Genomic DNA, 27,241 nt, shown 5'->3' on the forward strand with positions numbered 1-27,241 from the left:
ATACCATTTCTGTCCTTTATTAAGCCCATCTTTGCGTGAAATGCTCCCTTGGTACCTCTAATTTTCCTGAAGAGATCTCTAGTCTCTCCCATTCTATTGTTTTCCTCTATTTCTTTGTATTAATCAGTGAGGAAGACTTTCTTATCTCTCTTTGCTGTTCTTTGGAACTCTGCATTCAAATGCGTATGTCTTTCTTTTTCTCCTTTGCCTTCAGCTTCTCTTCTTTTCTCAGCTGTTTGTAACACCCCCTCAGGCAACCATTTTGCCTTGTTGCATTTGTTTTTCTTGGGGATGGTCTTAATTCCTGTCTCCTGTACAATGTCACAAAACTCCGTCCATAGTTCATCAGGTACTCTGTCTATCAGATCTAGTCCCTTAAATCTATTTCTCACTTCCACTGTATAATCATAAGGGATTTGATTTAGGTCATACCTGAATGATCTAGTGGTTTTCCCTGCTTTCTTCAATTTAAGTCTGAATTTGACAATAAGGAGTTCATGATCTGAGCCACAGTGAGCTCTTGGTCTTGTTTTTGCTGACTGTATAAAGCTTCTCCATCTTTCACTGCAAAGAATATAATCAATCTGATTTTGGTATTGACCCTCTGGTGATGTCCAAGTCATCTCTTGTGTTGTTGGTAGAGGGTGTTTGCTATGACCAGTGCGTTCTCTTGGCAAAACTCTGTTAGCATTTGCCCTGCTTCATTTTGTACTCCAAGGCCAAATTTTCCTGTTACCCCAGGTATCTCTTGACTTCTTACTTTTGCATTCCAGTCGCCTGTGATGAAAAGCATATCTTTTTTTGGGTGTTAGTTCTAGGAGGTCTTGGAGGTCATCATAGAAAAAAAGCTAAAATCATGGCATACAGTCCCATCACTTCATGGCAAATAGATGGGGAAACAATGGAAAGAGTGACAGAGTCTATTTTTTGGGGCTCCAAAATCACTGCAGATGGTGACTGCAGCCATGAAATTAGAAGACTCTTACTCCTTGGAAGAAAAGCTATTACCAACATAAAACAGCATATTAAAAATCAGAGACATTACTTTGCCAATAAAGGTCCATCTAGTCAAAGCTATCGTTTTTTCTAGTAGGTATGTATGGATGTGAGAGTTGGACCATAAAGATAGCTCAGCACCAAAGAATTGATGCTTTTGAATTGTGGTGTTGGAGAAGACTCTTGAGAATCCCTTGGATTGCAAGGAGATCCAACCAGTCCATCCTAAAGGTAATCAGTCCTGAATATTCCTTGGAAGGACTGATGCTGAAGCTGAAACTTCAACACTTTGGTCACCTGATGTGAAGAATTGACTCATTTGAAAAGACCCTGAAGCTGGGAAAAATTGAAGGGAGGAAGGGAAGTGGACAAGAGTGGATGAGACTGTGGGATGGTATCACCGGCTCGATGTACATGAGTTTTTCAAGCTCCAGAGTTGATGATGGACAGGGAAGACTGGTGTGCTGCAGTTCATGGGGTCACAAAAAGTCAGATAGGACTGGGACAACTGAACTGATCTGATACAAGGCATTGGGTCACACGCTCAGAACTGCAAAAAACAATCAGACATCAATTTTGCTCTGGGGGTTAATTCTCTCATGAATGAGATGCAATGTGATACTGTATACATTACTATTTTTTTCAAGTAGCTGTTAAAATCTTAGGTGTAATTTATAGTATACCAATGAACATTTATGTAGGCACATGTCTTGAAATTTTTTATGGAAGACAACAGAAAAAATAAGATTCAAAATACAAGTGTGTACTTTCCAGTTAGTTTATCCAGAAATCTATTAATGGCTGAAACAAATTAAATCAAAGTCTCCTTTTGCTTCTCATATAAGTGTGCCTCTTTTAGCTTCAGTACTTTTTAGTACTGGCAACAGATGTTGTCATGTTGGCATTAGGAACTTCTGTTGGCCTTGTTGGAGAGGTAAGTGGAGAGGGAAATAAGGTAGCTGTGTGGTTGGACAGTTGGCAGGAATATCTTTCAATAAGCCCTCCTTGGAAGGTCTTCTGCTGGGTCCTGGGAGCTGATGGAAGTGAGGGGCTCTCAAGCCATTTATACACCAAAATTCACATATGTATTAGTTATTATTCTTTTTCTTTCTTTCTCCCTTTCTTTTTTCCTTCCTTTTTTTCTTCTCTCTTCCTTCATCTACTAAATATATCACACACAACTAGAATATTTTCTGGCCAGAAAGTGCTAAGGAAGAGTTAGCTTTATTGTTTTTATTATTATTTGTCTTCTACCAATTAAATTCAACATAAAGTATTTGTGTTTCTCTTTCTGACTTACTTGTATAATAGGCTCCAGTTTCATCCACTTTTTGGAACTGATGCAAATGCATCCCTTTTTCTAGCTGAGTAATATTCCATTGTGTATATGTTCCATAACTTCCTTATCCATTCATCTGTCGATGGACATCTAGGTTGCTTCCATGTCTTAGCTATTGTAAATAGCGCTGCAATGAACATTGGGGTACATGTGTAAAGTACAGAGATAGGCACAGCCATAGCCTGCCAATTCCAATCAGGCTCTGTGGGAGGCCTTGGCCTGGCACAGCCTACTGGAGTGGGTTGCCATTTCCTCCTCCAGAGGATCTTCCTGACCTGGGGATTGAACCCTCATCTGTTACGTCACCTGCATTGGCAGGCAGGATCTTTACCACTAGCACCACCTGGGAAGCTCCTATAGTACAATACTTTCATAAACAAATATACTTAACAGAGTCCTTACAAAACAATATGGACATATATTTCTATAGACAGTATATGTCATGAGATAGTATATTGAGATGTAAAATTGCATTCTATAGTTTCCCCTGATGTTGCCAAGGATTCTGCATTCCCTGATCTTAGATGTGCCTTCACGACTACAATCAAACACTAGTTGATTGAAGGCAGTACCTCCTTCTAAACTTGGGAAAACCTAAGATCATTTGAGAAGGCTATGTCCGTTGTCTTCAACTAAGAGGGAGAAGGAAAAGGTTTGAGGGAAGCATAAGAGAAAGGAGCAATTTCTTTAAACTGGAAAATGGGACATTTGGGCAGTTCCCATCAGGAATAAAGATCCACACTCCATTTCCCACTCCTTGGAAGCTGCTGGGGTGGCCAGGACGTGGACCTCTGGAGTCTGGATCCTTTAGAGCTGGAGACTTCCATGGTGTAGGGGAGCAAAAATTGAAACTCAGACATTATCTTCTCCAAGGCACCAGGAGGTGGTGGAGTGGAGATTTAAGCCCAGAGCTGTCTAGAAGCCAATGCACGTTCTGTTAGAAATATCTGAGATTTATGCACAAAGCAGTGGTTTTCTAACTGTAGTGAGTGAGGAGAGTTACCTTACATGTGGGGAGGGCATTTTCTTTCAAGTACTTTGCAAAGGGTGTGGCAGGAAAAGCTCAGAATTTTGAATCAATGACATAGGTTTGAATCATAGCTGAGCAATCTTTGATGTTATCAACTGCAAAAAGGAAATAATAATGCCTAGCCCATTTGTTTACAGTATAATGGAACTGATATGTACCTTTTAAATGGAAGGATTACATATTAAAATTTTCACTTCCTGCCCTTGAAGACTGTCCCTGTGATCAGGTATTACATAATAATACAAGATAAATACTAGGGGCCCATAGACATGAAACTCATTTTCTGGATTCAGAAACAAATCCAGATTCATTTTCTGGATAAGTATTTTCTTGAAATAAAAAGGCAAACTTATCCCTAGAATATTAACCAAAATTATATATGTATATAAAAATTTGATGTACTTTTACTGCTTGATACTCTAGAAAGCTTGATTGCAAATATAGAGTTACTACATGTACCCAGAAACAATATAGAACCAAAACAGCATTCAGATTTTTGTGTAAGGAAGATTTGGATTCAAAACTCAATTAGAGTTTTGCAACAATTTAGACCACTAAGCTTAGGCATGTTGACCTCTATGGTATTTCATTTTCTCACATATAAAATGAAAATAGTGATATTAAGATATGCCACGGCAATGTGTAGGATAGTGAGTTCCTCAAACACAGGATGTATCTTGCTGTCATAATAGCTGCTCAATGAATATTAATTCCTCTTAGACTAGAAAGACACTCCAAATCACTTACCTTAACCCAATTACATTGAGATGAGGAAATCATGCGCCCAAATTTTATTTGCTTTAATTCATTGGAAGCAAAGCTATCAGAACTATTAGAACTATGAGTCCTGACAAGAATGTATCTATAGCTAAATATTAATAGTAAATAATTACCTATAACATAAATTAAATACAAGTACTGAAGAAAGTCTTATTATGCAATGAGGGAATTTAACTTTTGGTTAAATGCACCATGTAAGCCAGCACAGTGAGTTACCTCCTTTATTACTTTTGGAAACTTGCTCAGGAAGCAGCGTGTTATAACGGGTCGCATCATCATCATCACCTTCAGTGCCATAAGCTAATTGTGATTCGAAGAGTAAATGTCAAGGTGGAAAATCTCTTAGTGGTTTAAATCATGACCAGGAAGTCAGGTATCATAAATACTCACCTTTAGTTTTGGCTTAGGAAAGTGAAAGAGCTTCCTCTTAATTGTGCTGAGGAGCTCTTGCTGATAGAGGTGGTTATACTAAGAATCAGCTGTTACTCTGCAGCCTGACCCTTACCAGGACCAAACCCCAGAGTGGAATTTTCCCCCAAAGCATCTTTTTTTTTCCTAACGACCATCGGATTAAGGGCCTCCCTGGTGGCTCAGACAGTAAAGAATCTGCCTGCCATACAGGAGAGCCAGGTTTGATCCCTGGGTTGGGAAGATCCCCTGGAGAAGGACATGGCAACTCACCCCAGTATTCTTGTCTGGAGAAGTCCATGGGCTGAGGAGCCTAGCAGGCTACAGTCCATGGGGTCGCAAAGAGTTGGACACAACTGAGCAACTATCACTTTCAAGGATTAAATGACTTAAGTGGATCTTCAAGTACCTCTCTTTCAGTAAAAGCTGGGAAGGCCAGGTTTGTTTTTTTTTTTTTTTTTAATCTCTCTATATTCTTTGCTTCTTTGCATCAGGTGGCCAAAATATTGGAGCTTCAGCTTCAGTCCTTCCATGAATATTCAGGCCTGATCTCCTTTAGGATTGACTGGTTGGATCTCCTTGCAGTCCAAGGGACTCTCAAGAGTCTTCTCCAGCACCAGAGTTGGAATACTTTGGCCACCTGATGAGAAGAGACAACTCACTGGAAGAGACCTTGATGCTGGAAAGGATTGAGGGTAAAAGGAAAAGAGGGAAGCAGAGGATGGCATGGTTAAATAGCATCACTGACTCAATGGACATGAATTTAAGCAAACTCCAGGAAACAGTGGGAAGAGAGGAGCCAGGCATGCTACAGTCCATGGGGTTGCAAAGAGTCAGACATGACTTAGCAACTCAACAGCAACAGCATTCTTTGCTTTTCTCTGAAGCACTTTTAATCAATTTCAGATAAGTTTAAGAAATTCTCTGTGTGTGCAGAGGTAAGGCTCATTAGCTGAGTAAGTTAGTAGTTTAACTTGTTTATAGCCTGACTATTTCCGAAATAGATTTATTGCTGAATTATTCACTGACTGAGTTAATTCATATGCTTTGGGGAGCACTTTCTCAGTTGTCACATTTATTGAATAACAGTAATGGATTTTTTTAAATTTAATATTCCTAATTAGATAATTGGGCTTCCCTGGTGGCTTAGCTGTTGAATACTTAATATTCATCTCTCTATAATTTAGTTCAGAAAAAAAAAAAACCCTCATATTATCACCCTTCCACGTGGTTCTGATCCCGACCCTTTCTCTTCACACTTGACCTGACAGGCTCCTGCTGGCTCTTCACATCCAGAAGTAAGCACTGCTTTTCAAGAGCAAGTCAGCTGAGAGAACGTTATGTGTGTTTTCCTGGGGAACCATCTGATTGAAACTGAATTCAAATGAAGTTAATTTTAAAGACTCAGAGGAATCATATAGAACCCAATAGCAAGAAGTGGTTTGAAGGGATGTGTTGGGCAGGGAGTTGGATCCCTCCAGCTCCTCCACCGGATTTCCCAACAGTCTCCAGCCCATTTCCCATCACTCAGAGCCCTGCCATTACTGTTAGCACTCAGTAGGGCACAGCAAGGAACGGATACAGTTCAGCCAAGTGGATGATTAATTTCCAGACACATTTTCATAATCTGAATATGAATTCAGACTAAAAGGGCTTCCAGCAACAGTTATTTACTTTTTTTTTTTTTTAATTTTCGGTAGGGAAACCGGGACTGTAATATATCCCTCTCCTTGTAGAATTTAGATGACAAGGAGTAACTGACAGCTTCAGACACCTTACTTTTCATCCCAAGCCCCTAAAACTTTGCTGTCAGGGAGGCCCTGGCTTGAGTTTTCAGGAGACAGTTCAACACAGATAGCAGATGAACCGGCTGCCCTTTCTCCGCTTTTCATAAACTGCTGGCTGTGCCTCGACATGGCATTTTCCTCTGCCCTGCTGGGACCCCACAGCAAATCTCACATACACTTTGAAAGCCTGTGGCTCACCAGTCCACTCCCAACTTATGTCTAAGCCAGGAATCATTTCATTGGAGGATGATTACAGTCGACTTATTCTAAGGAAATGGAAGAATCTCATGGAATCCAATCTCAGGACGGCCTTCCTGAGAAATGGGACAATTACAGGCTCTGTCTTCATCTCCCCCTCTCAGTCTCTCTCTCCCTCGTGTTCTCAGCTTTAGCCTGCAGGTTCGCTGTTCTTTTCTCTTTCTGTAGATCAGTTTTGCTTCAAGGAGGATGCTTCCCCATGAGAATATTCTGTGCAGGACTTTGACACACCATGGTCCTGATTCGGGTTCCAACCCTAGGTGATCTTATAGATTCTGTCCACAGTATGGTCTGACTGTGTATTATGGGTTGCTTCTAATTCTGGGAGAGAGCACCTCATAGGCTCTATCTTATTCCTGTGCCTTTCTGTAATCCAATCAGATTTTTGCATGACTGTGGGACTGCAGGTACAAGCATGACTGCTTAGCCCAACCTCACCTACGGGGACCTTAGGAGGATATGTCCAGAGAAGGGAAATGAACTGGGAAGATATCCACAATATGCCAGACAGTGGGTAAAGCAAACATGAGACCTGAACATAAGGATGGGAGGGGACAGAGAGCTTGGCATGGAGAGGAAACCTCAAGTGGTTCAGCCGCTGGAGTGTAGCATTAGGGTGGGCCATAATGGGAGCTGTCATAAAGACACGAACACATGAGGCACTTTGATGCCATGCTAAGGGGTTGAAGGAGTAAAAAGCCAAGGTCCCTCCCCTTCAGATCTTGACACATCTTATGCCTTCTGTCTGGTGGGGATATCATCCTTCCTTCCCTTCATTCACTAAGTGCTTGCCCTGTGGGTTTCAGCTTAAGTGTATCTCCTCTGAAATTCTTCCCTGATGTCCCCAGACTGGGTTAGTTGCTGTGTGTGTCCCCAGCTCTTTGGGCTTGGCCTGAGCAGCGCTTATATTCCAACCTGTTTCCTGATTGCCCTTTCTGTCTCTTCCATGAGAATATGAACAGGAATCTTATCTCAATGTATCTTCATTCCTAGCACAAGGCCTGGCAATCTCAGACACGCAGTCTGTTTAAGGAATGAATTCATCAGGGCATGAATGGGATAGAGATAAGTCAGATCACAGCAGCACCCATTTCCTGTTTAAAGGGTAAGCTTGGTTTTGCTTCTCAGGTAGACTAACTGGCCCTTCCTTGGTCCCTAGACTAGGAAGAATGAAGGCTCTCCTATAGGTTCTCTGGGCTCAGCCCTGGGACTCTGGATGCAAATTCTCTCCAGACGCCTCCTTGTTCACTCTCCACCTCCTACGTGACCAATCTATATTCCTTTCCTTGTGAGATTTCGTATTTCATCACCTTAATCCTTTGCCCTCTCCACTCGGTCCTCCCTGATTTCCTCCCTTGACCTGCTGAAACACCCCTCCTCACTCATCATCTGCTCATCCTTGGATCACCCAGGAGGATTCACACATTCTTGCCCCAAACTGTCCATGCCAAGAGCATATCCTACCCTCCTCTCTCTGTCAGACACACTTATATAAAAATAGCAATTCACACCTGGACTCTCACAAGTAGCAAAAAAGAGGCAATCTGTAACGGTAGATTATGATAAACTTTCTACCCTGCTTTGTTTCATAAATGACTCTGATTCTTCAAGTCAGTACCATCGAAGAGTGGTGGAATATAAATTCATTGTTCATGTGTTCTTTAACTCAATATTGGGGTGCCCCAGGGATGTTTTTTCTTTCTTTTTTCTTTTTTTGAGGCCACTTCCATATTCTTACTCCACCGTTAAGCTCTTTGAATTACAAGACTTCCCTGGTGGTCCAGTGGTTAGGAATCTGCCTGCCAGTGCAGGGGTGGAAGCTCAGTCACTGGCCTGGGAAGATTCCATGAGCTGCAGGGCATCTAAGCCCCTGTGCTACAACAACTGAAGCCCACACACTTGAGAGTCCACGCACCATCACAAGAGGCGCCTCCACAAGGAGAAGCCCACACACCACGACTGGGGAGCAGCCCTCACCCGCCTCAACTAGAGAAAGCCCGTGTGCAGCACCAAAGACCCAGCACCACAAAAATATTAACTGATTTTTTAATTAAAATTTTTAATTTAAAAATAAGTAAATAAAACAAAGAAATTTTAATAAAAAAAATGAAGCCATCTATGTGCTGATGACTCCCAAATTTACATTTCCAATCCAGAGCTTTTCCTTAAACTCCAGACTCATAAATCCAGCATCACTGTATGGATGTAAGATAGACATAGCAAATACACAACAAGCCCCAAACTAAACTTACGGTCTTCCCACCACAGCCTGCTCACGCCTCAAGTGAGGGCCGCTCAACAGCTTTGTCCTAAAAGACTCGAGGTCCTCCAAACTCTTCTCTTTTTCCTACACTTTACAGCCTCACACTTTCACACCCTAAATCCTGTTGATTCTATTTGCAAATACATCTCAAATAACTTCTCCCCACTACTACGGTTCCCACCTAGCTGGAGTCACCATCCTTGCTGGATTAAAGTAGTACAGTTGCCTCCTAACAGGTCTCTGTGCTTCTACCTATGTTCCCATTTGCTCTATTAATGATCTAACAGGGTATCCAGAGCCTCTTCTGATCTATTCTCTCCTATGGTTCTTCCATTTCACCCAAAAACCAAAGTTTTAAACCGACCCGTATCACCTCGCGGACTTGCTCCCGCCTCAGCCCGCATCTCTCTGCCTTTCTCTTCTAGGGCTCCCACCCGCTCCCTCTGACTTCATTGCCGTCAGCAGCCCCTTGCTGTTCCTTGAACACTGGGCACGGCGGACTCGGGCCTGTATCTCCTTCCAGCATGTGATGCAGTGTATTTATAGTTCTTATTGTAGTTTCTTGTCTGCCGCTCTCATGCATGGAAGTTTTAAGACGACAAAATCTTCACCTGTTTTGTTCACTGATTTATCCAAATGTATCCAAGCTTTTAGCACTGTGCTTAGCATACAGTGAGTACTTAGTAACTATTGCCCAAAGAGTGAATGAATAAGGAGAGGAAGAAATGGATGTCTCCTATCCTGTCTGCCCTTTATGTTTATTTCCATATCAGTGGTATCATCCCCAAATTGTGACCTCCAAAAGTGTTAGAAGCACTTCTGTCCTTTCTTAGCAGAATTTTGACCTAGATTTCTGCCAACTGTAGTCTTGCGGTTGTGACTCTCCTCCCAAGTTTTTACTTGCTCATGAGGATGTAATTTGAATCTGATTAATCACAAAACTGACATGGACTGAAAGCACTGAGAAAAAGACTTTTTCATTTGCTACAGATGGTAACATGTTAGGACTTCACGGAAAATGAAATTCAAAGCAGGTTAATGTGCAGAGACATTTAAAAATTAAATTGTCGTTTTCAGAATGTGTCAGGGAAAGCAATTTGATGTTCTGTAACAGATCTATATAAAAGATTTTCACGCCTTTGAAAATGTATCTGTGGTCTCATGTGTCACACGTGTTGTCCCAGGAGTGTGGGAGTCCTCTACAATGCTCTGTTATGAATCACCCATGCCCTTTCCTTTAGTATCGGATTTTGCAGTGGTTTTTTATTTATTTATTTTTTTTAAAGGAAGGCTGGGCGCCGTGGGCCTCTGGGGGGTCTGGGCCCAGAGACCGGTGGGTTCCGCCGACTGGACCTCCTAGGCCCTTCACCGAGAACCAGACGCAGCCTCCGCGGAAGCGAGAGCTCCGAGAGCGCCGACTCTTTGTCGCGCTTCAGGTCCCCCTGCAGTGGTTTTTTAAAACCACTAATCTATAACTAAGATTAATCTATGACTCTCTTAAGGTAGCCAAATGCCTCATCATCTAATTAGTGATGTGCATGAATGGATGAGTGAGATTCCCACTGTCCCTTTCTACTATCCAGCAGAATCCTAATTGACAAGTCATTAAATACTCTTGAATTATGAATGAACTATTTATTTTAAAAAGCCATATTCCTGTACACTTAGATGCGTGTAAAATATTCTATCACCTGAGTTAATATTCCTTATTGAAGTGGAAAAATATAAAGCAGCACTTGTAGAAATTACTCGAGTTACAAACCTTTGACTTTTGAAAGTCTGTATTACACACCATGCCTAGGCCACTCCAACCTCCCCTTTTGATTCAGCTAGCTATAAAGAGCCAGTTCCTTTATCTCTTTTCCAGCTCTTGACTTATTACCTCTGTCAGTCTTTCCTTTGCTTCATCTCTTTTGTTTTTCGTCACATGTATAGTCAGTTCATGTCGATACAAAGAGTAGGGAGCAGCAGAGTGGATCATACATAAGTTTGGTGTCAGCCAAGATGGATTACATCTCTGGTTCAGCCATTTATTATCAGCATGACCTTGAGGATATGGCCTATCGTCTCTGAGCAGCAATCCTTAGATTTGTAAAACTGACGTAATAATCTCTACCTCCCAAAGAAGAATTAAGTGAGGTGATGTATGTAAACTACTTGTTTCTGCATTAAAACAGGACAAATAATATATGTCAGACCTTCAGTTGGACTAGTTAATGTCTGAGAGCAGCTTTTTTTTTTTTTTTTTTTTGCATGCCAATCAAATAATAGAAATAATAGTGAAATATTTAAAATCACCTACTGATACACTGAATACTGAAAATAGTATACTGATGCCTACAATTTTATTTGATTTATTTACTATTTTTCCCAATGCTACAATGAATATCCTTGAATATACTTGCATATCTGATGAAAAGCTTAACCTTCAAAGTCTGAGCAGAGATGGAGGGGTAGGGAAACTATTGTTTAAATTCTCCACCACGTGGGCCATTTGGATACTCATGACAACCACAAATTACACATTACTGAATAATCATTTAATGTAATAGTTTTATTTACTTTAAATATATTTTTATTTTTTATTATTTTACATTTAAATTTTATTTCTTTGATGCATGCATTTATTTAATCACGAATTTAGTGACCAATAGGAAACTGAATAAGTAAATTACATATTTATCTCACAGAATGTAGTCATGAAAAGTGAAGCAAATTCTGCATGTACTGATGTGGAATGGTTGCCAGGCTATAGTTAGTGAAAATAGCAAATGACAAAGCAGTGTGAGTTTATATGCTACCATTTTAACTTAGGGCTTCTCTGGTGGCTTAAAAGGTAAAGAATCTGCCTGCAATACAGGAGACCTGGGTTAGGACGATCCCCTGGAGAAGGGAATTGCTACCCACTACAGTATTCTTGCCTGGAGAAGCCCATGGGCAGAGGAGCCTGGCAGACTATGGTCCATGGGTTAGCAAAGAGTTGAATACAACTGGGCGGCTAACACACACACGCACTTTAACCTATAAAGATAATATTATTGCTTGCATATGTATAAAATAGTTCTGAAAGGATTCCTAAAATTCTAGTTTGTTTCCTCTGAAAAAAGGAACTAGATAGTGATGATACACCTGCAAGGAAAATGAATTTTTCATTGCATGTTTTTACCTTTCAAATTCGTGCTGTGGCTGCATAGTGTCTATCAAAAAATAAACCAAATGAATTTAGTTAATTTTTAAAATAAAGACATGTTCAATCCTTAGCAAAATATTGTTGTTTATTAAGGTTACATCATAAAAACCTTTCATTTGGTATGTCTTGCACTATAAGACTAATAAAATGCTGAAAAATCCCACATATTCATATCTTCTCTCTTTTTTAAAGAGAAAATTTAGGTATAATTGACATACAGCATTGTATTAGTTTTAGGTGTACATCATAATGATTTGGTATGTGAATGCAATGCGAAATGTTTACCACAGTAAGTTTAGTTAACATTTATCACCAAACATAATCACTATATCTTCTTTTTTGAGTTCTAAGCTCATTTATTTCATGGTATTATTTGGGCATCTCTCAGACGTTTCAAAAATTAGCAAACTGAGCAATTCTTCCTAACTATTGCCCTTTCCTCACAAAACTGCTTCTTTCCAGTTCTTCCCCCATCAATCCATAAGCTCAACAAAGCTATCTGGGAGTTATTCTGGCCACTTCTGTCTGTTAAATAAACTCCATGTCTAAGCCATCATAGAGTTCTGCTGCCAATCATATGCACATTCATATGCCCATCTGATTCTCCCCTGTGACTGCTTTAGTCCAAACCATCTTCTCAGCTAGTTTTCATGTGTTCCTTCAAAACCTTCTCCAATGCCATTCTTCCAAAACTTCCAAAACCACCCAGCTCAAAGGAGTTCCTCCTGTTATTCTATCAAAGAAGCCGAATTTTTCCTTTATGACTCTTCCTAAAACCACAGTTGCGTATCCATGTTTGTCACTCTTTGCATACAGTCTTTCTTGCTGGATTATAATCTCAGTGAGGCAGGGACAGTGTCCATTTCCTCAGGCTCCCATGCCCACAACCCAGCACAATACCTGAGACATGGAGTACTAGTAATAAACTATTCTCAAATGAATTAATAAGTGATAGCATGAATGAGCTCTTACTGTGTAGCCAGTACTGTGCTACATATTACTTAGGAGTGGCAACCTGGTTTAAGATAACCATTTGTCCATGGGGGCTTATGGGGACATGGACAGATACAAAATGAGTATAGGAGGGCATTTTCATGTGTGGATAGAGGCGATCTGAGCACAATTATTTACCTGTGCAGGGAAAGGAACTCCATTGATGCAATATATAAGTAAAAGGAGAAGATAAAGAACGGGTTTATTTCCCCACCAGAAAAAATGAGGTGTGTGAACTAGGTGATTTGCTTTGATTATAGGATTCTGCCTCACAACTTTTTTCAGAGCCTGCCCTGTGTGGTGACAGCTCCCTTGATCTTTCTCCTTAGGTGTGTCGGGAACACATATGAAGCCTTGTTGGTGGAAATAGCATCCCTTTGGTAGGGCACCTGGGGAGGGGAAATGGCAGATTGTTTCCAGTTCTGGTTGAGCCCATTTTGAGGTCCCAGCCATGGAGATCCTGATCCTGTACCTCCATTGTTGACTGTCAGTCCACAACACACCCAAGATGGTGAGGAAAGTGCATTCATTGAAACAAACAACATGATAAAGTTAACTGACAGATTCTCTTTATTAAATAATAAGCAAATAGTCTATATACAGTCTCTTGCCTGTTGCAGAGTGCTAACCCTGTTCCCATGGGAGGCTGATGCATGTGACCAGAGTACAAATGCACAGCCCATTTGAATGCTCTGTGATATATGAGGCTAGTGGGCAAGACACACAGCTCACACTCTTGGTCTCCATCACTGCACACACAGGAGAACACGAACCATTTCAGTTCACAGAGACTTAGGTGAAGAGTTAACGGCTTAACTTAAAATGCCCAGTTATGCCTTCTAAACATCTCTCCTAACAATTCAACCAGCTGTTACTCTTCAACACATGTGTCACTTTCTTTGCATTTGGGTCAAATTCAAACTGCGAAGATCCACTGAAGAAATAATAAAACCCTGCAAATGCAGATAGGGGAAATAATGAGATATTTTTCTTCAAGTAAATAAATTTGGCAACACACAGAACTCAGAATAACAGATACCTAAAAGTAGAAAGTGTTTGTAGAAATTTACTATGTGCCAGGAACTATGCCTTGGAGAAGGAAATGGAAACCCACTCCAGTGTTCTTGGCTGGAGAATCCCAGGGACAGGGGAGCCTGGCAGGCTGCCTTCTATGGGGTCGCACAGAGTCGGACACGACTGAAGCGACTTAGCAGCAGGAGCAGCAGGAACTATGGTAAGCATTTTGCATGACTTTTATTTTCATTTCTTTCTGTAAAAGTCCTATCAGGCACATATATCTAACTCCATTTTACAGATAGGAAGTTGAGATTCAAACAAATTTAAATGCCTGCCCAAGGTCACTCAATAAGGAAAGGATGGGAACAGCACCCCACTCCAGCTCTCTCTGACAGCAGAACCAGGCTCTGGGTTATTAGGTTATTCCACTTAAAATCAGATAAAATTCTCTGCATCTTCAGAAACTGTGTATCTTTACATTTTTCCTTCCGAATACTCCTCCTCCCCTTTGCTGACAAAGAAGCCTGATTCTCTGGTCTCAGAGAATCTCAGGGACTCTTTCAGAACCAGACGATCCTTTCTGACTCTGCCATCCTGGTGCTCAGGTTACCTTTCAATAAAGATCATCTATCCCTCCACCCATCTATCCCTGAGGCAGGAGAAAATCCTTTTTTTTTTTTAACTTTGGGCTCATGGAAAGTTAAATATTGGCAGCTGACTGACTACTCAGAAAAGACAGAGAAACTCTCCATGAGAATTAGAGGTGGGATGGAGAAGCCAGCTGGCCACTGTTGAACTTGGCCACACCACTTGAGGGGGTTTTTATACAGCTTATTATACGAAGTAGTCATACAATTGATATGAAATTTGTAAGCTGAAATTTAGGGTTGGGAGGAGGAACCTGGTTAAAGAAAACTTTATTAAATACTTCAGCTTTCCTCTTTCTTCCGGTACTACAGAATGTTTCAAGTGCCCCACTGCCAACAAAAGGAGTGTCCTCTTACCAAATACTTCAAAAACAGCATCCACCTCTGGTTCAACCCCTGGAAAATCTGCCACTATTTGCTTGGGAAAACCTGGCTCCATGGATTGTCTCTTCTCATCAAATCTGCACCAAGTAAAAGAAACAAAGCTCAGCATTGCACAGAGGCCGTGTTATCAAAATTGGCAAAAAATGTGGAATTCTAATCAACTTTCCGAGATTTGCAAATAAATGTCAGGCGTGTTTAGTGCTACAGAAATGTGTGACTTTAATGGTACCGCAAACTTGGCTCTTAAAATTGTATTTCTACCAGAAAGAGAGGCAACATCTTGATCTAGCAGATGCTGTTTGCTACCATATTTCTTAGGTCTGGAGAGAAAAAATCTTAATCATCCTTCTATCACAAAGATGTGAACACAAAGTGAATCTAATCATTCATTTCAGATACAAATTTCAAGTTTTCTACCATATTTGGTTCATATATGTTGTCACTGGGGCTTCCCAGATGGCTCAGCAGTGAAGAATCCTCCTGCCAATGTAGGAGACACGGGTTCGATCCCTGGGTCAGGAAGATCCCTTGGAGGAGGAAATGGCAACCCACTCCATATTCTTGCCTGGGAAATCATGGACAAGGGGCCTGGAGGGTTACAGTCCATGGGGTCGCAAAGGGTTGAGCATGACTGGGGTCTGAGCACACACACAGGGACTCCCCCACAGCTGTCTAGAGCCCCACCGTTCCTCCTGTGGGGGACAAAGGTCTAAGTGGAAGGCAGGCGACTTCCTTAGAGAAAGAAGATAATTACCGTAACTATTATCATACAAAGTTATTACAAACAAATATTACCTCCAGTATTTGTCCTCTGCAAAGAAGTACGTTTTCTTCTTTTCCTTGTCAGAAAAGGCTGCATCTATTTTCCTTACTGTTGAAGGAAAGCCCAGGGTATGGATGCCTCTTGGGTAACCTGCTTGCATCTCATTTCCTCTGATGGCCCAGAACTGATTTCCTGTTTTTATGAGAAAAAAACACAATCACACTGAATCTATAACAATTGAGTCTTTGGTTTTGGAAATACTTCTTAGCAAGCACCTTTGACTTTCATAGTAGAAAAAGAAGCCAGAATTTTAGGTTTAGCAGCCCCAATAGACATTAATCAAAAACTTGTAGGTTGAATGAATGAACACAGACGGAATGAACACAGTTGATCATTTACTGTGGGAATGAGGGAATTTACAACTGGGCTATTTCTATTCTTGTGTTCATTTCATCACCTATAAAATATAAATAAAATAATGCCAGTCTCAATTACAGCTTTGTTACCTTTAAGCAATAAACCAGACAAAATTTGTTGTAGAAAAAAATAAAGTCTTAATCAAGTTCTCTTGACTTCCTATTTTTACATTCCAGCCCCCTGTGATGAAAAGACATCTTTTTTGGATGTTAGTTCTAGAAGGTCTTGTAGGTCTTCATAGAACTGTTCAACTTCAGCTTCTTCAGCGTTACTGCTTGGGGCAAAGACTTGGATTACTGTGATATTGAATGGTTTGTTTGGGAATGAACAGAGATGGTTCTGTCATTTTCAAGATTGCATCCAAGTACTGCATTTCAGACTCTTTTGTTGACTATGATGGCTACCCCGTTTCTTCTAAGGGATTCTTCTTGTGCACAGTAGTAGATATAATGGTCATCTGAGTTAAATTCTCCCATTCCAGTCCATTTTAGCTCACTGCTTCCTAAAATGTCAATGTTTACTCTTTGTTCAGTCTTTAGTAATGACTTTGTCATACTATTCCCTACTTTAAGCTAATTTGCTAGTTAGGCAATGTCTGATTGGTAGAAAAACAGATCACACAGAGAAGGTTTAAAAAGCAGGAGGAAATCTTTGGGAAATGGAAAAGCTGGTGATTCTAGGAGCCAGCTCTCTGTTCTGAGGGGAGGAAGAGCAGGAGCATTTCACATATCACCAGCCAGTCTTCCTTAACTCTGGGGGGTAAGAGCACACAGAACCCAGGAGCAGGTTAGGATCAGCAGAACTAAGTACTGAACTCCAATATTTTTAAAAGTTCACAGAATGCTCTGTGAGTTATGTCCATTATAGTGTAGAAAGTAAGGGTCTTTTTTAAGACAACATAGACTCAATAACAGGATGTTATGTGTGAGGTAGAGTGTATCTCTTTGTTCTCCTGTGTGATCATAATCTTGAGATTGTGTAAACAAACAGAAAGAAAAGATTAACCTGTATTATGTCACAACTTTTTAATGTTGAGACCACACATTGCAAATAAGAAGGATGTTGTCTGATCGGGGTCAGATAGCTTTTAGTTTTGTGGGGGTGCAAGGAGAAGGAAATGGCAACCCACTCCAGTATTCTTGCCTGGAGAATCCCAGGGATGGGAGAGCCTGGTGGGCTGCCATCTATGGGGTCGCACAGAGTTGGACACGACTGAAATGACTTAGTAGTAGTAGTAGTAGTAGTAGTAAGGACCCTACAAAAAAGCAGAGCCTGCAGGCTGAAACCACAGGACGGCAGAGGCAGGGAGACCCTGGTTTCCTTCAGCTCAGAAGAAAAGGAGAGGCCAGCATTCCCCGCCTTCCCCTGCTGCTGCTGCTGCTCAGGAGCCTGGGGTCTCATGGGTTTCCAGCCACTTCAGAAACACAAGAGCAAAACACGGAGATGGTCCAGGTAAATGCTTAATTTCACGTGCCAGAAATTCAAGAACCCTACCTTCTCATTTTTCCAAGGTCAAGGGATAGGAGTTCATGGAAGTCTGGGATTTATTCTGGGATAACCATTTTGTCAGAAACAGATCCCCTCATACAAAAATAAAAATCTACTTAGATTGAGGGCAGGAGCAGAAGGGGGCAACAGAGGATGAGATGGTTGGATGGCATCACCGACTCAGTGGACATGAGTTTGAGCAAACTCTGGAGATACTGAAGGACAAGGGAAACCTGGTGTGCAAAGAGGCAGATATGAGTTAGTGACTGAACAACAACAAAATCTCTCTGTAGACATTTTTGGAATATAGAGAAAGAGAAAGCCAAAGAGAAGCATGCAGACTGGTTGCTCTAATTGTAATTCTGACTTCTAATTGAAATTCTGTAGACCTAGCAATAGCATAGTTTCTACCACTGCACTGACATTTCTGTATCAACAGTAAGCATAAAAAGGGCTATGAAATTCAGACAGAAATTCATTGCAGAAGCAGATTTTTTTTCCCCTCTTGACACTAAACCTTTAAGGTAAAAGAACTATTCTGTCACTACAGTGAAATGCTGGGAATTTTCAGAGAAATAAGAAAGATTTCATATCTTCTGTTTGAATTTTTTTTATTTATCAGAAATACCTACAAAACTATTATGGCTTAGGGGTTGGAACCAGCTGATTCGAAAGGCAGAGAAACCACAGTACAATGATTGAAAAATTAAAGCAAATGCAGGAATTCTTTGGGCTAAAGGTGACGGGAAAGATAGATGCTGATACCCTGGATATTATGAGGCAGTCTAGGTGTGGAGTGCCTGATGTTTCACCCCAGTATGGACTCACTCCAGGGAACCCTGGTTGGCAGAGCACACACCTGACCTACAGGTAATTAGACGGAGCCCCAGAGTGGGGACACTGTTTCCCACCAGAGCCGTGAGAAATGAGCTCTGACATGTCTGTGAAGGGTTGAAAATTACACCCCAGACCTGTCGAGAGCAGACATAGAGCAGGCTGTTGAGAAGGCCTTTCAGCTCTGGAGCAGTGCCTCACCCCTGTCCTTCACCAAGGTCTCTGAGGGGCAAGTGGACATAATGATATCCTTTGTCTGGGGAGGTGAGCTCTTTTCTCCCCAAACCATTCGGAACCTCGCCTCACACTTCTTTCAGACACACTGAGCTTCCGGTCAGATTTTCCCCTTATTTGAGGGTGCTGATTTTACGGGCTGAAGAAGGGACCCCTCACAGGTGAACAATGCTTTTTGGCTCCTTGTCCCTACTCTCTCGTCTCTGGTAGGGAAGTCTAAATAGAAAAGGAGATTTATCTTTGCTGCCCTTTGTCCCTCACAGATCATTGTGACAACTCTCCCTTTGATGGACCTGGGGGCATATTCGCTCATGCGTTCCAACCAGGAATAGGTATTGGAGGAGATGTTCATCTTGATGAAGAAGAAATATGGACCAAAGTTTTGAATAGTGAGTCAAGGAATTCTCCCTTTCTATTTTTATTTTCCCTTTTCTTGGCTTAGTGCAATATGTTCTGTTTTGTATAAAAGAATAAACCAATATTATGATGATAGTTAAATGCTTTAATAAAGATATGCTTTTTAATGGTGGTTCAGAAAGATATTGCAACACTATAGTTACAGTTAGTGATAATGTCCAAGGATATTATTTCTACTAATGGCTGCATCTTAAGGGTAAAATATATTTTTGAAATTTTAAAATACTCTAAGATTACAAATGATATTTTGTATGTGTACAAATATGTACCAAAATTAAATAATGGTAACTTTTGGTGGGGTTGCTTTGGAGAATATATGTTTTGGTACATGGTTATCCAAATTTTTATTTTGAATCTGTATTAGTTTATTTAGAATTTATGTTAGATCAGAGTAATAAGCATTAATAGAATGCTGTTGTTTCTCTATGTAATCTTTTTTCCAATTTATTTATAGCTGGACTTACTAATCAATATTAAAATTTTGCATGTCAGCTAATTTTTTCCCTTACATTTTATCAGTTCAATTATAGAAATTTAGACTTGAAGGCTTTTTAGTGTTAATTAATTCTTCTCTTATGATTATACACACACACACATCTCAGACCATGTCATAAACCAAACCAATTAATTCTTCTCTTATGATTATACACACACACACATCTCAGACCATGTCATAAACCAAACCACAGTGGAATTCTTGTGCGGTTTGGAGATACATTTGCTCTTTGAGGCCTGAATACTGTACTGCCATCTGCTAAAGACTGACTGATTCTGTTGCCCTTTAGATTACAGCTTGTATTGGGTTTTGGCACATGAATTGGGCCATTCCTTTGGACTTTCTCATTCTACTAACATCGGGGCTTTGATGTACCCCAACTACATCTACACTGGTGAAGTTTATCTGTCTCAGGATGACATCAGTGGCATCCAGGCCATCTATGGTAAGTCAAGCTGGGTGAACCAGACACATGCTTGTGAGCTATATGTGTGCTTCAAATATAGTGGCAATGACCTGGTCCTTGAAAGACTCTTCATCATATATATATTTTGGGTCAATGTAGTATGTAAAACTTCATTAACTTCAGGATCTTTGTTTATTTTTTAAGGGCCATCTAATAAACCACAGCTGGTCCCAGTGCCACAAATCCCACAGCCCTGTGATAACTGGGCTGTCTCTGACTGTCTGGCTGGAATCAGCTCTCTACACTCTGCTGAGTGTTGAACAGCCCAGAGTCCAGACAGGGAAGGCCTCCCTTTCTGTGTGTGAGTGTGATAACAGGATAACATTTGATGCTGTTACCAAAATTCGTGGGGAATTGCTCTTCTTCAAAGACAGGTACAAGTTATAATTAATCCTGACATATGTTTATAATGATTATACATGTGTGCGTATTTTTTTTCTTTTCTTATTCTTCAGTATTATATTCATACATAATAATAAAAATCCATAAAATAAAAGCTCTCCTAAGTCCTACTCCCACCACCCTCCGTGACACAGATATATGTAGAGCTTGGCAGAGAGAAGGAATATGACTTTCCAAAGGCTGCACGTGGTCCACGATGGAGCAAAAGCTGGTCTGCCAACTCCGGACTGAAGCTCCTTTCCCTAGCACACTCTGCAATGGCAAATGTGATGGTGGGGTTGAGGACAAATTGCTCTCTGACTGGCTGGCTGGAATCAGCTCTCTACACTCTGCTGAGCGTTGAGCAGCCCAGAGTCCAGACAGGGAAGGCCTCCCTTTCTGTCCATGTCGTCCTCCCATCCGCACAATGCCTCACTCCCTACCTGCCATCCGACAGATCCTCACTGTGCCCCGGAAGCCGTGAGGAGGAAAGAAAACAGCGTTTGAAGACCAGCCCCCAACCCCACCCCTCAGGCCCAACTCCCACCCTGCCTTCTGAGGAACTTGCTACTTTCCTCCCCAAAGCCTTACAGTCCTAGAACTCAGTCTACTGTGTGTGGATTCAGAATAGAATGACCTCACACCTGGCTTCCTCTTCTCATCAAAACTGACTCACTGAGGGATAAGAGCATAGACAGTGTGATCCTCCCCCTCCAAATGAGAACTATCAGGGATTTTGAAAGAAGTCAACAGCTCTCTTTAAGCCTATAGAATGTTTGATGTTTTGCATTATCTTATGTTAGTATCTACATGAGATAAATGCAGGTCATCAGGAGGCTTAGTTATAAATCTAAATTACTTTTGTTTGTAAGTATCTGTACAGACATGCGAGGATCATTGATGAGAAAGAGATTTTTTCCTTTCCTCCCCTTCCTCCTCCTCTTACTGTTTTTTCTCCTCCTCCCCCTGTCTTTTTCTCTTCCTCTTCCTCCTCCTCTGCTGCTGATGCTTCTTTTTCTTCACTTTCCTCTTCTTCTGTTTTAATGGAAAGCTGCCAGAATGTCAAAACACCTCCGTTGTGAAAAAAAAAAAGTTCTATTTGGCAGGAAGAGTTCAGATGGGGTTGGATTAGGGTAATGAAATTTGGCATTCCCTGTGACCTTGAGCAGAGAAGGCAATGGCACCCCACTCCAGTACTCTTGCCTGGACAATCCATGGGTGGAGGAGCCTGGTAGGCTGCAGTCCATGAGGTCGCTGAGAGTTGGACGTGACTGAGCGACTTCACTTTCACTTTCATGCATTGGAGAAGGAAATGGCAACCCACTCCAGTATTCTTGCCTGGAGAATCCCAGGGAGCCTGGTGGGCTGCCGACTCTGGGGTTGCACATAATCGGACACGACTGAAGCGACTTAGCTGCAGCAGCAGTGACCTTGAGGGAACCAAAACTTGGACAGGTCACTGATTTGCACAAGGTCCTTAGCCCCTTGGGAGGAGGTTGAAGCAGGGACTGACATGAGAATTAGGAAGCACATAGTTGGTCTGGAGGCAATCCCACGAGGCATGGCCGAGGAGTAAGGAACTGAGATAAGTGAGCAGAGACAACAGGGGTGTGCCAGTGAGCGGTTACAGCTCTGGCCAACAGAGGCCCAGTCCCACTGCAGACCCTTGAAGTCCTCACAGAGCGCCCTCCAGAGCTGTCCCACCAAAGGGCAGGGGAGCTGAGGTACCTCCCACCAACATTTCCCCTCGGTGGATTGTTTGAGGAGGTCCTGAAGCCATCACTAGACAGTGACTTGGCGGGCACCACACTGGCCCAGCCTTCTCCTGGGCTGGGGAAAGCTTGAGGCTGAGGGGGATGATGGGGACCACCTGTCAAAGCTGCACATCTGGTGGCGGGCCCAGGGATTTGGGCATCAGGAGGGTCTGCTCCAGAGACTGACAAGGAGGGTGCTTTCCACACATCAGCCTTTGTAGGATCCTTTTTCATTTCCCAAGGCTAGCTGGCTATGGGGCTTCCATTCTGTTTCTCTAGTTTTGGGAACACGTGTGTCAGCCCACATGGAAGTCTCTGCTGTGCTTTTACTCCAGTATCCACAACTGTGAAATGAACACAACCAAACTCCCAGCTTAAAGATCATAATAAAGAAGAATTTAGTCTGAGCAGCTGTTGCCTCTTACTAGCTTTAGACATCTCTAGCCTCCTGGGGTAGAGAAGGCAATGGCACCCCACTCCAGTACTCTTGCCTGGAAAATCCCATGGATGGAGGAGCCTGGTGGGCCACAGTCCATGGGGTCACCAAGAGTCGGACAAGACTCAGCGACTTCACTTTCACTTTTCACTTTCATGCATTGGAGAAGGCAATGGCAACCCACTCCAGTGTTCTTGCCTGGAGAATCCCAGGGACAAGAGAGCCTCGTGGGCTGCCGTCTACGGGGTCGCACAGAGTTGGACACGACTGAAGCGACTTAGCAGTAGCAGCAGCAGCAGCCTCCTGGGGTCAACCTGCCCTGGATTTCTCATCCACTTCCATGTAGGACTTTTGTAGACAGGATGTAAGGCAGGTAAAGGACTTATGTTGGAAGTGGTTAATTTTGTGAATATTAGGCTTGTGTTTCAGAGATAAGAACAGATTGAGGGAAGTTAGATACAATCTGACTTGTTATTTTCTTTTAACATACACACAGATAGATGTCTTCCACAAAATAGTTGACCTAAAATTTATTCCTGACTTCTAGACAGTACTATTAAATGGAGTTGAGATTGCTTACAAAGTTGTTAAAAGAGATACATCTTATTTTTTAAAGGTAAAGCTTCTGAGTTTTTTGTCAATATTTTTGTGAGTTAGATTTTTCATTAGTTTTTTAGTTGAAAATTAAGGGGGTACTGGATACTTTTTAAGCTGTGAATTTCTCTTGAAAGCTAAGAGTTTCACTTACCAAGTCTGTGACTCCATGATGGTGATTAAAATTCACGGAGTCTGTTTCTCAAAAGTTTTAGTTACATATTACATGACTGCAATCGTAACTTTTCTTACCGACTGATTGTGATACTAGAATGAGGAAGCTTTGCTCTCAGTGCAAACTGCAAATGTATTTTAAACACATTCCACATTATTGGATGTATTCAATTACATATATTGTATATGTAATACATAAGTAAACTTGGTCTGGGTCAGTATATACAAATATATCAATATAAATATTGATTATGTTAATAATATATAAAATGAAAACCTGGCTGGGTCAGTATCTATATATTTATATGTATAGATAGATAAAGATCTCTAAATCAATATATAGACATACAGACATAGATATAGATACTGACTCAGACAAAATTTATATATATATTTATAATTTATTATATGTATATGTATTCCATTTCTTGTAAATGTGGCCTGAGTCAATATATATCTTTATATATAAGTGTGGAGACTTGTCTTGGGTAAGTATATGTATTTAGGTATTTTTATCTATTTGTGTAAAAAAAACAAACAATAAAAATATAGAGAGAATGACAGAGGAAAAGAAAGTGAGAGAGAGTGAAACCAACTCAGGACACATTTACAAAAAACATTAATAGAACACATACCTAATTCAACTATTCCAAATCCTGAAACATGATGCTGTGAAAGTGTTGCACTCAATATGCCAGCAAATTTGGAAAACTCAGCAGTGGCCACAGGACTGGAAAAGGTCAGTTTTCATTCCAATCCCAAAGAAAGGCAATGCCAAAGAATGCTCAAACTACCGCACAATTGCACTCATCTCACACGCTAGTAAAGTAATGCTCAAAATTCTCCAAGCCAGGCTTCAGCAATATGTGAACCGTGAACTTCCTGATGTTCAAGCTGGTTTTAGAAAAGGCAGAGGAACCAGAGATCAAATTGCCAACATCCGCTGGATTATAGAAAAAGCAAGAGAGTTCCAGAAAAACATCTACTTTTGCTTTATTGACTATGCCAAAGCCTTTGACTGTGTGGATCACAATAAACTGTGGAAAATTCTGAAAGAGATGGGAATACCAGACCACCTGATCTGCCTCTTGAGAAATCTGTATGCAGGTCAGGAAGCAGCAGTTAGAACTGGACATGGAACAACAGACTGGTTCCAAATAGGAAAAGGAGTACGTCAAGGCTGTATATTGTCACCCTGTTTATTTAACTTCTATGCAGAGTACATCATGAGAAACGCTGGACTGGAAGAAACACAAGCTGGAATCAAGATTGCTGGGAGAAATATCAATAACCTCATATATGCAGATGACACCACCCTTATGGCAGAAAGTGAAGAGGAACTCAAAAGCCTCTTGATGAAAGTGAAAGAGAGTGAAAAAGTTGGCTTAAAGCTCAACATTCAGAAAACGAAGATCATGGCATCCGGTCCCACCACTTCATGGGAAATAGATGGGGAAACAGTGGAAACAGTGTCAGACTTTATTTTTCTGGGCTCCAAAATCATTGCAGATGGTGACTGCAGCCATGAAATTAAAAGACGCTTACTCCTTGGAAGGGAAGTTATGACCAACCTAGATAGCATATTCAAAAGCAGAAACATTACTTTGCCAACAAAGATTCGTCTAGTCAAGGCTATGGTTTTTCCTGTGGTCATGTATGGATGTGAGAGTTGGACTGTGAAGAAGGCTGCGCACCGAAGAATTGATGCTTTTGAACTGTGGTGTTGGAGAAGACTCTTGAGAGTCCCTTGGACTGCAAGGAGATCCAACCAGTCCATTCTGAAGGAGATCAGCCCTGGGATTTCTTTGGAAGGCATGATGCTAAAGCTGAAACTCCAGTACTTTGGCCACCTCATGCGAAGTGTTGACTCATTGGAAAAGACTCTGATGCTGGGAGGGATTGGGGGCAGGAGGAGAAGGGGACGACAGAGGATGAGATGGCTGGATGGCATCACTGACTTGATGGACGAGAGTCTGAGTGAACTCCGGGAGTTGCTGATGGACAGGGAAGCCTGGCGTGCCGCGATTCGTGGGGTCGCAAAGAGTTGGACACGACTGAGCAACTGATCTGATCTGATCTACCTAGATTATATGTATCAATATCTCTAATTCTATATTTATCTACCAACCTATGTCAAGTTTCCATATCTATAGGAATATCTAAATACTACTAAATTTATTAATATATCAATTCAGGCCACACTTATAGGAAGTGGTATATATACATATACGTATACACACACACACACATACACACACACACATATATAAATATATATGGAAATTTGGTCTGGGTCCGTATACATATCTATAGATATGTATGCAGATTTCTCTATATAGATATAGATGTCACATTTATAAGAAATGGAACACAAATACTTGTTCTTTGGTGTTCTGAGCGAGTCCATAAATATGCATCACCATCTTAAGGGAGGTGTAGAGTGAGTCCCCCACCCACTGCCCACATGATAGATCTACATGTGGTCTACATGAAATGATGGACAAAATGTTTGGATTTTGCCATATCCAGTCATTCTAATGACCAACTCTGTGTTCATTATGATAATGTTAAGCTCTTCAAAAACATTCAGGAATTTGGCTTTTACATGTACAAAATATAAAGACACTTTGACATGAATGATTTAATTAGTTTAAGGAAAGAATCTTGGAAAATATAAATTTAAAGTATATATCTTGAAAATAAGGATTTATATAGATGAAGTTTTTGTGAGGTGGTAATGTGTATTTGAGCAGGGATACTCTGCCTCCATGATTTAAGATAAATTACTATTCTGGGGTAACTAAATGAACAAATACTGAGTTTTTCGCCTGGACCCAGCTGAGTCAAGAGGTGAGCTGCCTTCCAATCAGATGCAGAAGTGTACATTACCTGCCCACATCTGCAAGACCACTTGTGCCGACCCACACTGCCTGTGCAGCTGGAGAAGTAAGCCAGTCACACTAGGGATGAATGCTCCACTCAAGTGCACCTCACTTTGGATAAAGCCCTCCATTGATTTCTCATGAAGTGAACATCTGGGGGAAACCCTGGCTACTGGCTTCTGGCGTGCATGCTCAGTTGTGTCCAACAACTCTTTGCAACCCCATGGACGACAGCCCACCAGGATCCTCCGTCATGTAATTTCCCAAGCAAGAATACTGGAGTGGGTTGTTATTTCCTACACCAGGGGATCTTCCCAACCCAGGGATCGAACCCATATCTCTTGCATTTGCAGGCGGATTCTTTACCATTGAGCCTAATCTGTCTTCCAGAATCCCAGGCAAATCACTTTCATAGCCAAATTTTTAACTGACAGGCAGTAAATTCCGACTCTTTAAGGGAGATCAGATGCTGCCCAGTTACCCTAAGGACATCTACAGATCCTTTGGCTTCTCTGGAAGGGTGAGGTAAATCAATGCTGCTGTCCATGAGGAGGAAATTGGAAAGACGCACTTTTTTGTTGACATAAGTATGGGAGGTAAAGAGAGACCCTTGGAGATCTTAGCACATCAAATCCCTCCTTAGTGGAAAGAAAGTTGCCTTTTAAAATAAACCACCACAATATTGTAAAGTAATTAGCCTCCAATTAAAATTAAAAAAATAAATAAAATTACTCTAAAACTGGGATAAATCTCCATCCTCTTCTGTGAATGGACGCAGCCAAGCTGAGTGTCATTTAGTCCCCTGCCTGTTGT

The 27,241-nt window shown here is 41.3% G+C and overlaps 1 protein-coding gene and 1 long non-coding RNA gene across 2 annotated transcripts; one reads left to right on the forward strand and one right to left on the reverse strand.

Annotated features, from left to right (window-relative positions):
* Positions 1-13,591: 13,591 nt before the first annotated feature.
* Positions 13,592-16,047, reverse strand: LOC147357282 (uncharacterized). The gene is made up of 3 exons (XR_015141736.1): positions 15,888-16,047; positions 15,066-15,169; positions 13,592-13,997 (listed from the first exon to the last, which is right to left on the reverse strand). It is a non-coding gene; the product is annotated as an uncharacterized LOC147357282 (long non-coding RNA).
* Positions 16,048-18,454: 2,407 nt separating this feature from the next.
* Positions 18,455-22,433, forward strand: LOC147357283 (interstitial collagenase-like). Its single transcript, XM_086341932.1, has 6 exons — positions 18,455-18,630; positions 18,710-18,858; positions 19,092-19,217; positions 20,031-20,200; positions 20,472-20,581; positions 22,232-22,433. The coding sequence occupies exons 1-6, from the start codon at positions 18,455-18,457 to the stop codon at positions 22,431-22,433; spliced, it is 933 nt and encodes a 310-aa protein (XP_086198058.1).
* The last annotated feature ends 4,808 nt before the right edge of the window (positions 22,434-27,241 follow it).

The sequence above is a fragment of the Bos grunniens genome, chromosome 15 (assembly GCF_055505025.1).
Source record: "Bos grunniens cultivar Pamir isolate PY7600 chromosome 15, Bosgru_T2T1.0, whole genome shotgun sequence".
NCBI classification, from domain to species: domain Eukaryota; kingdom Metazoa; phylum Chordata; class Mammalia; order Artiodactyla; family Bovidae; genus Bos; species Bos grunniens.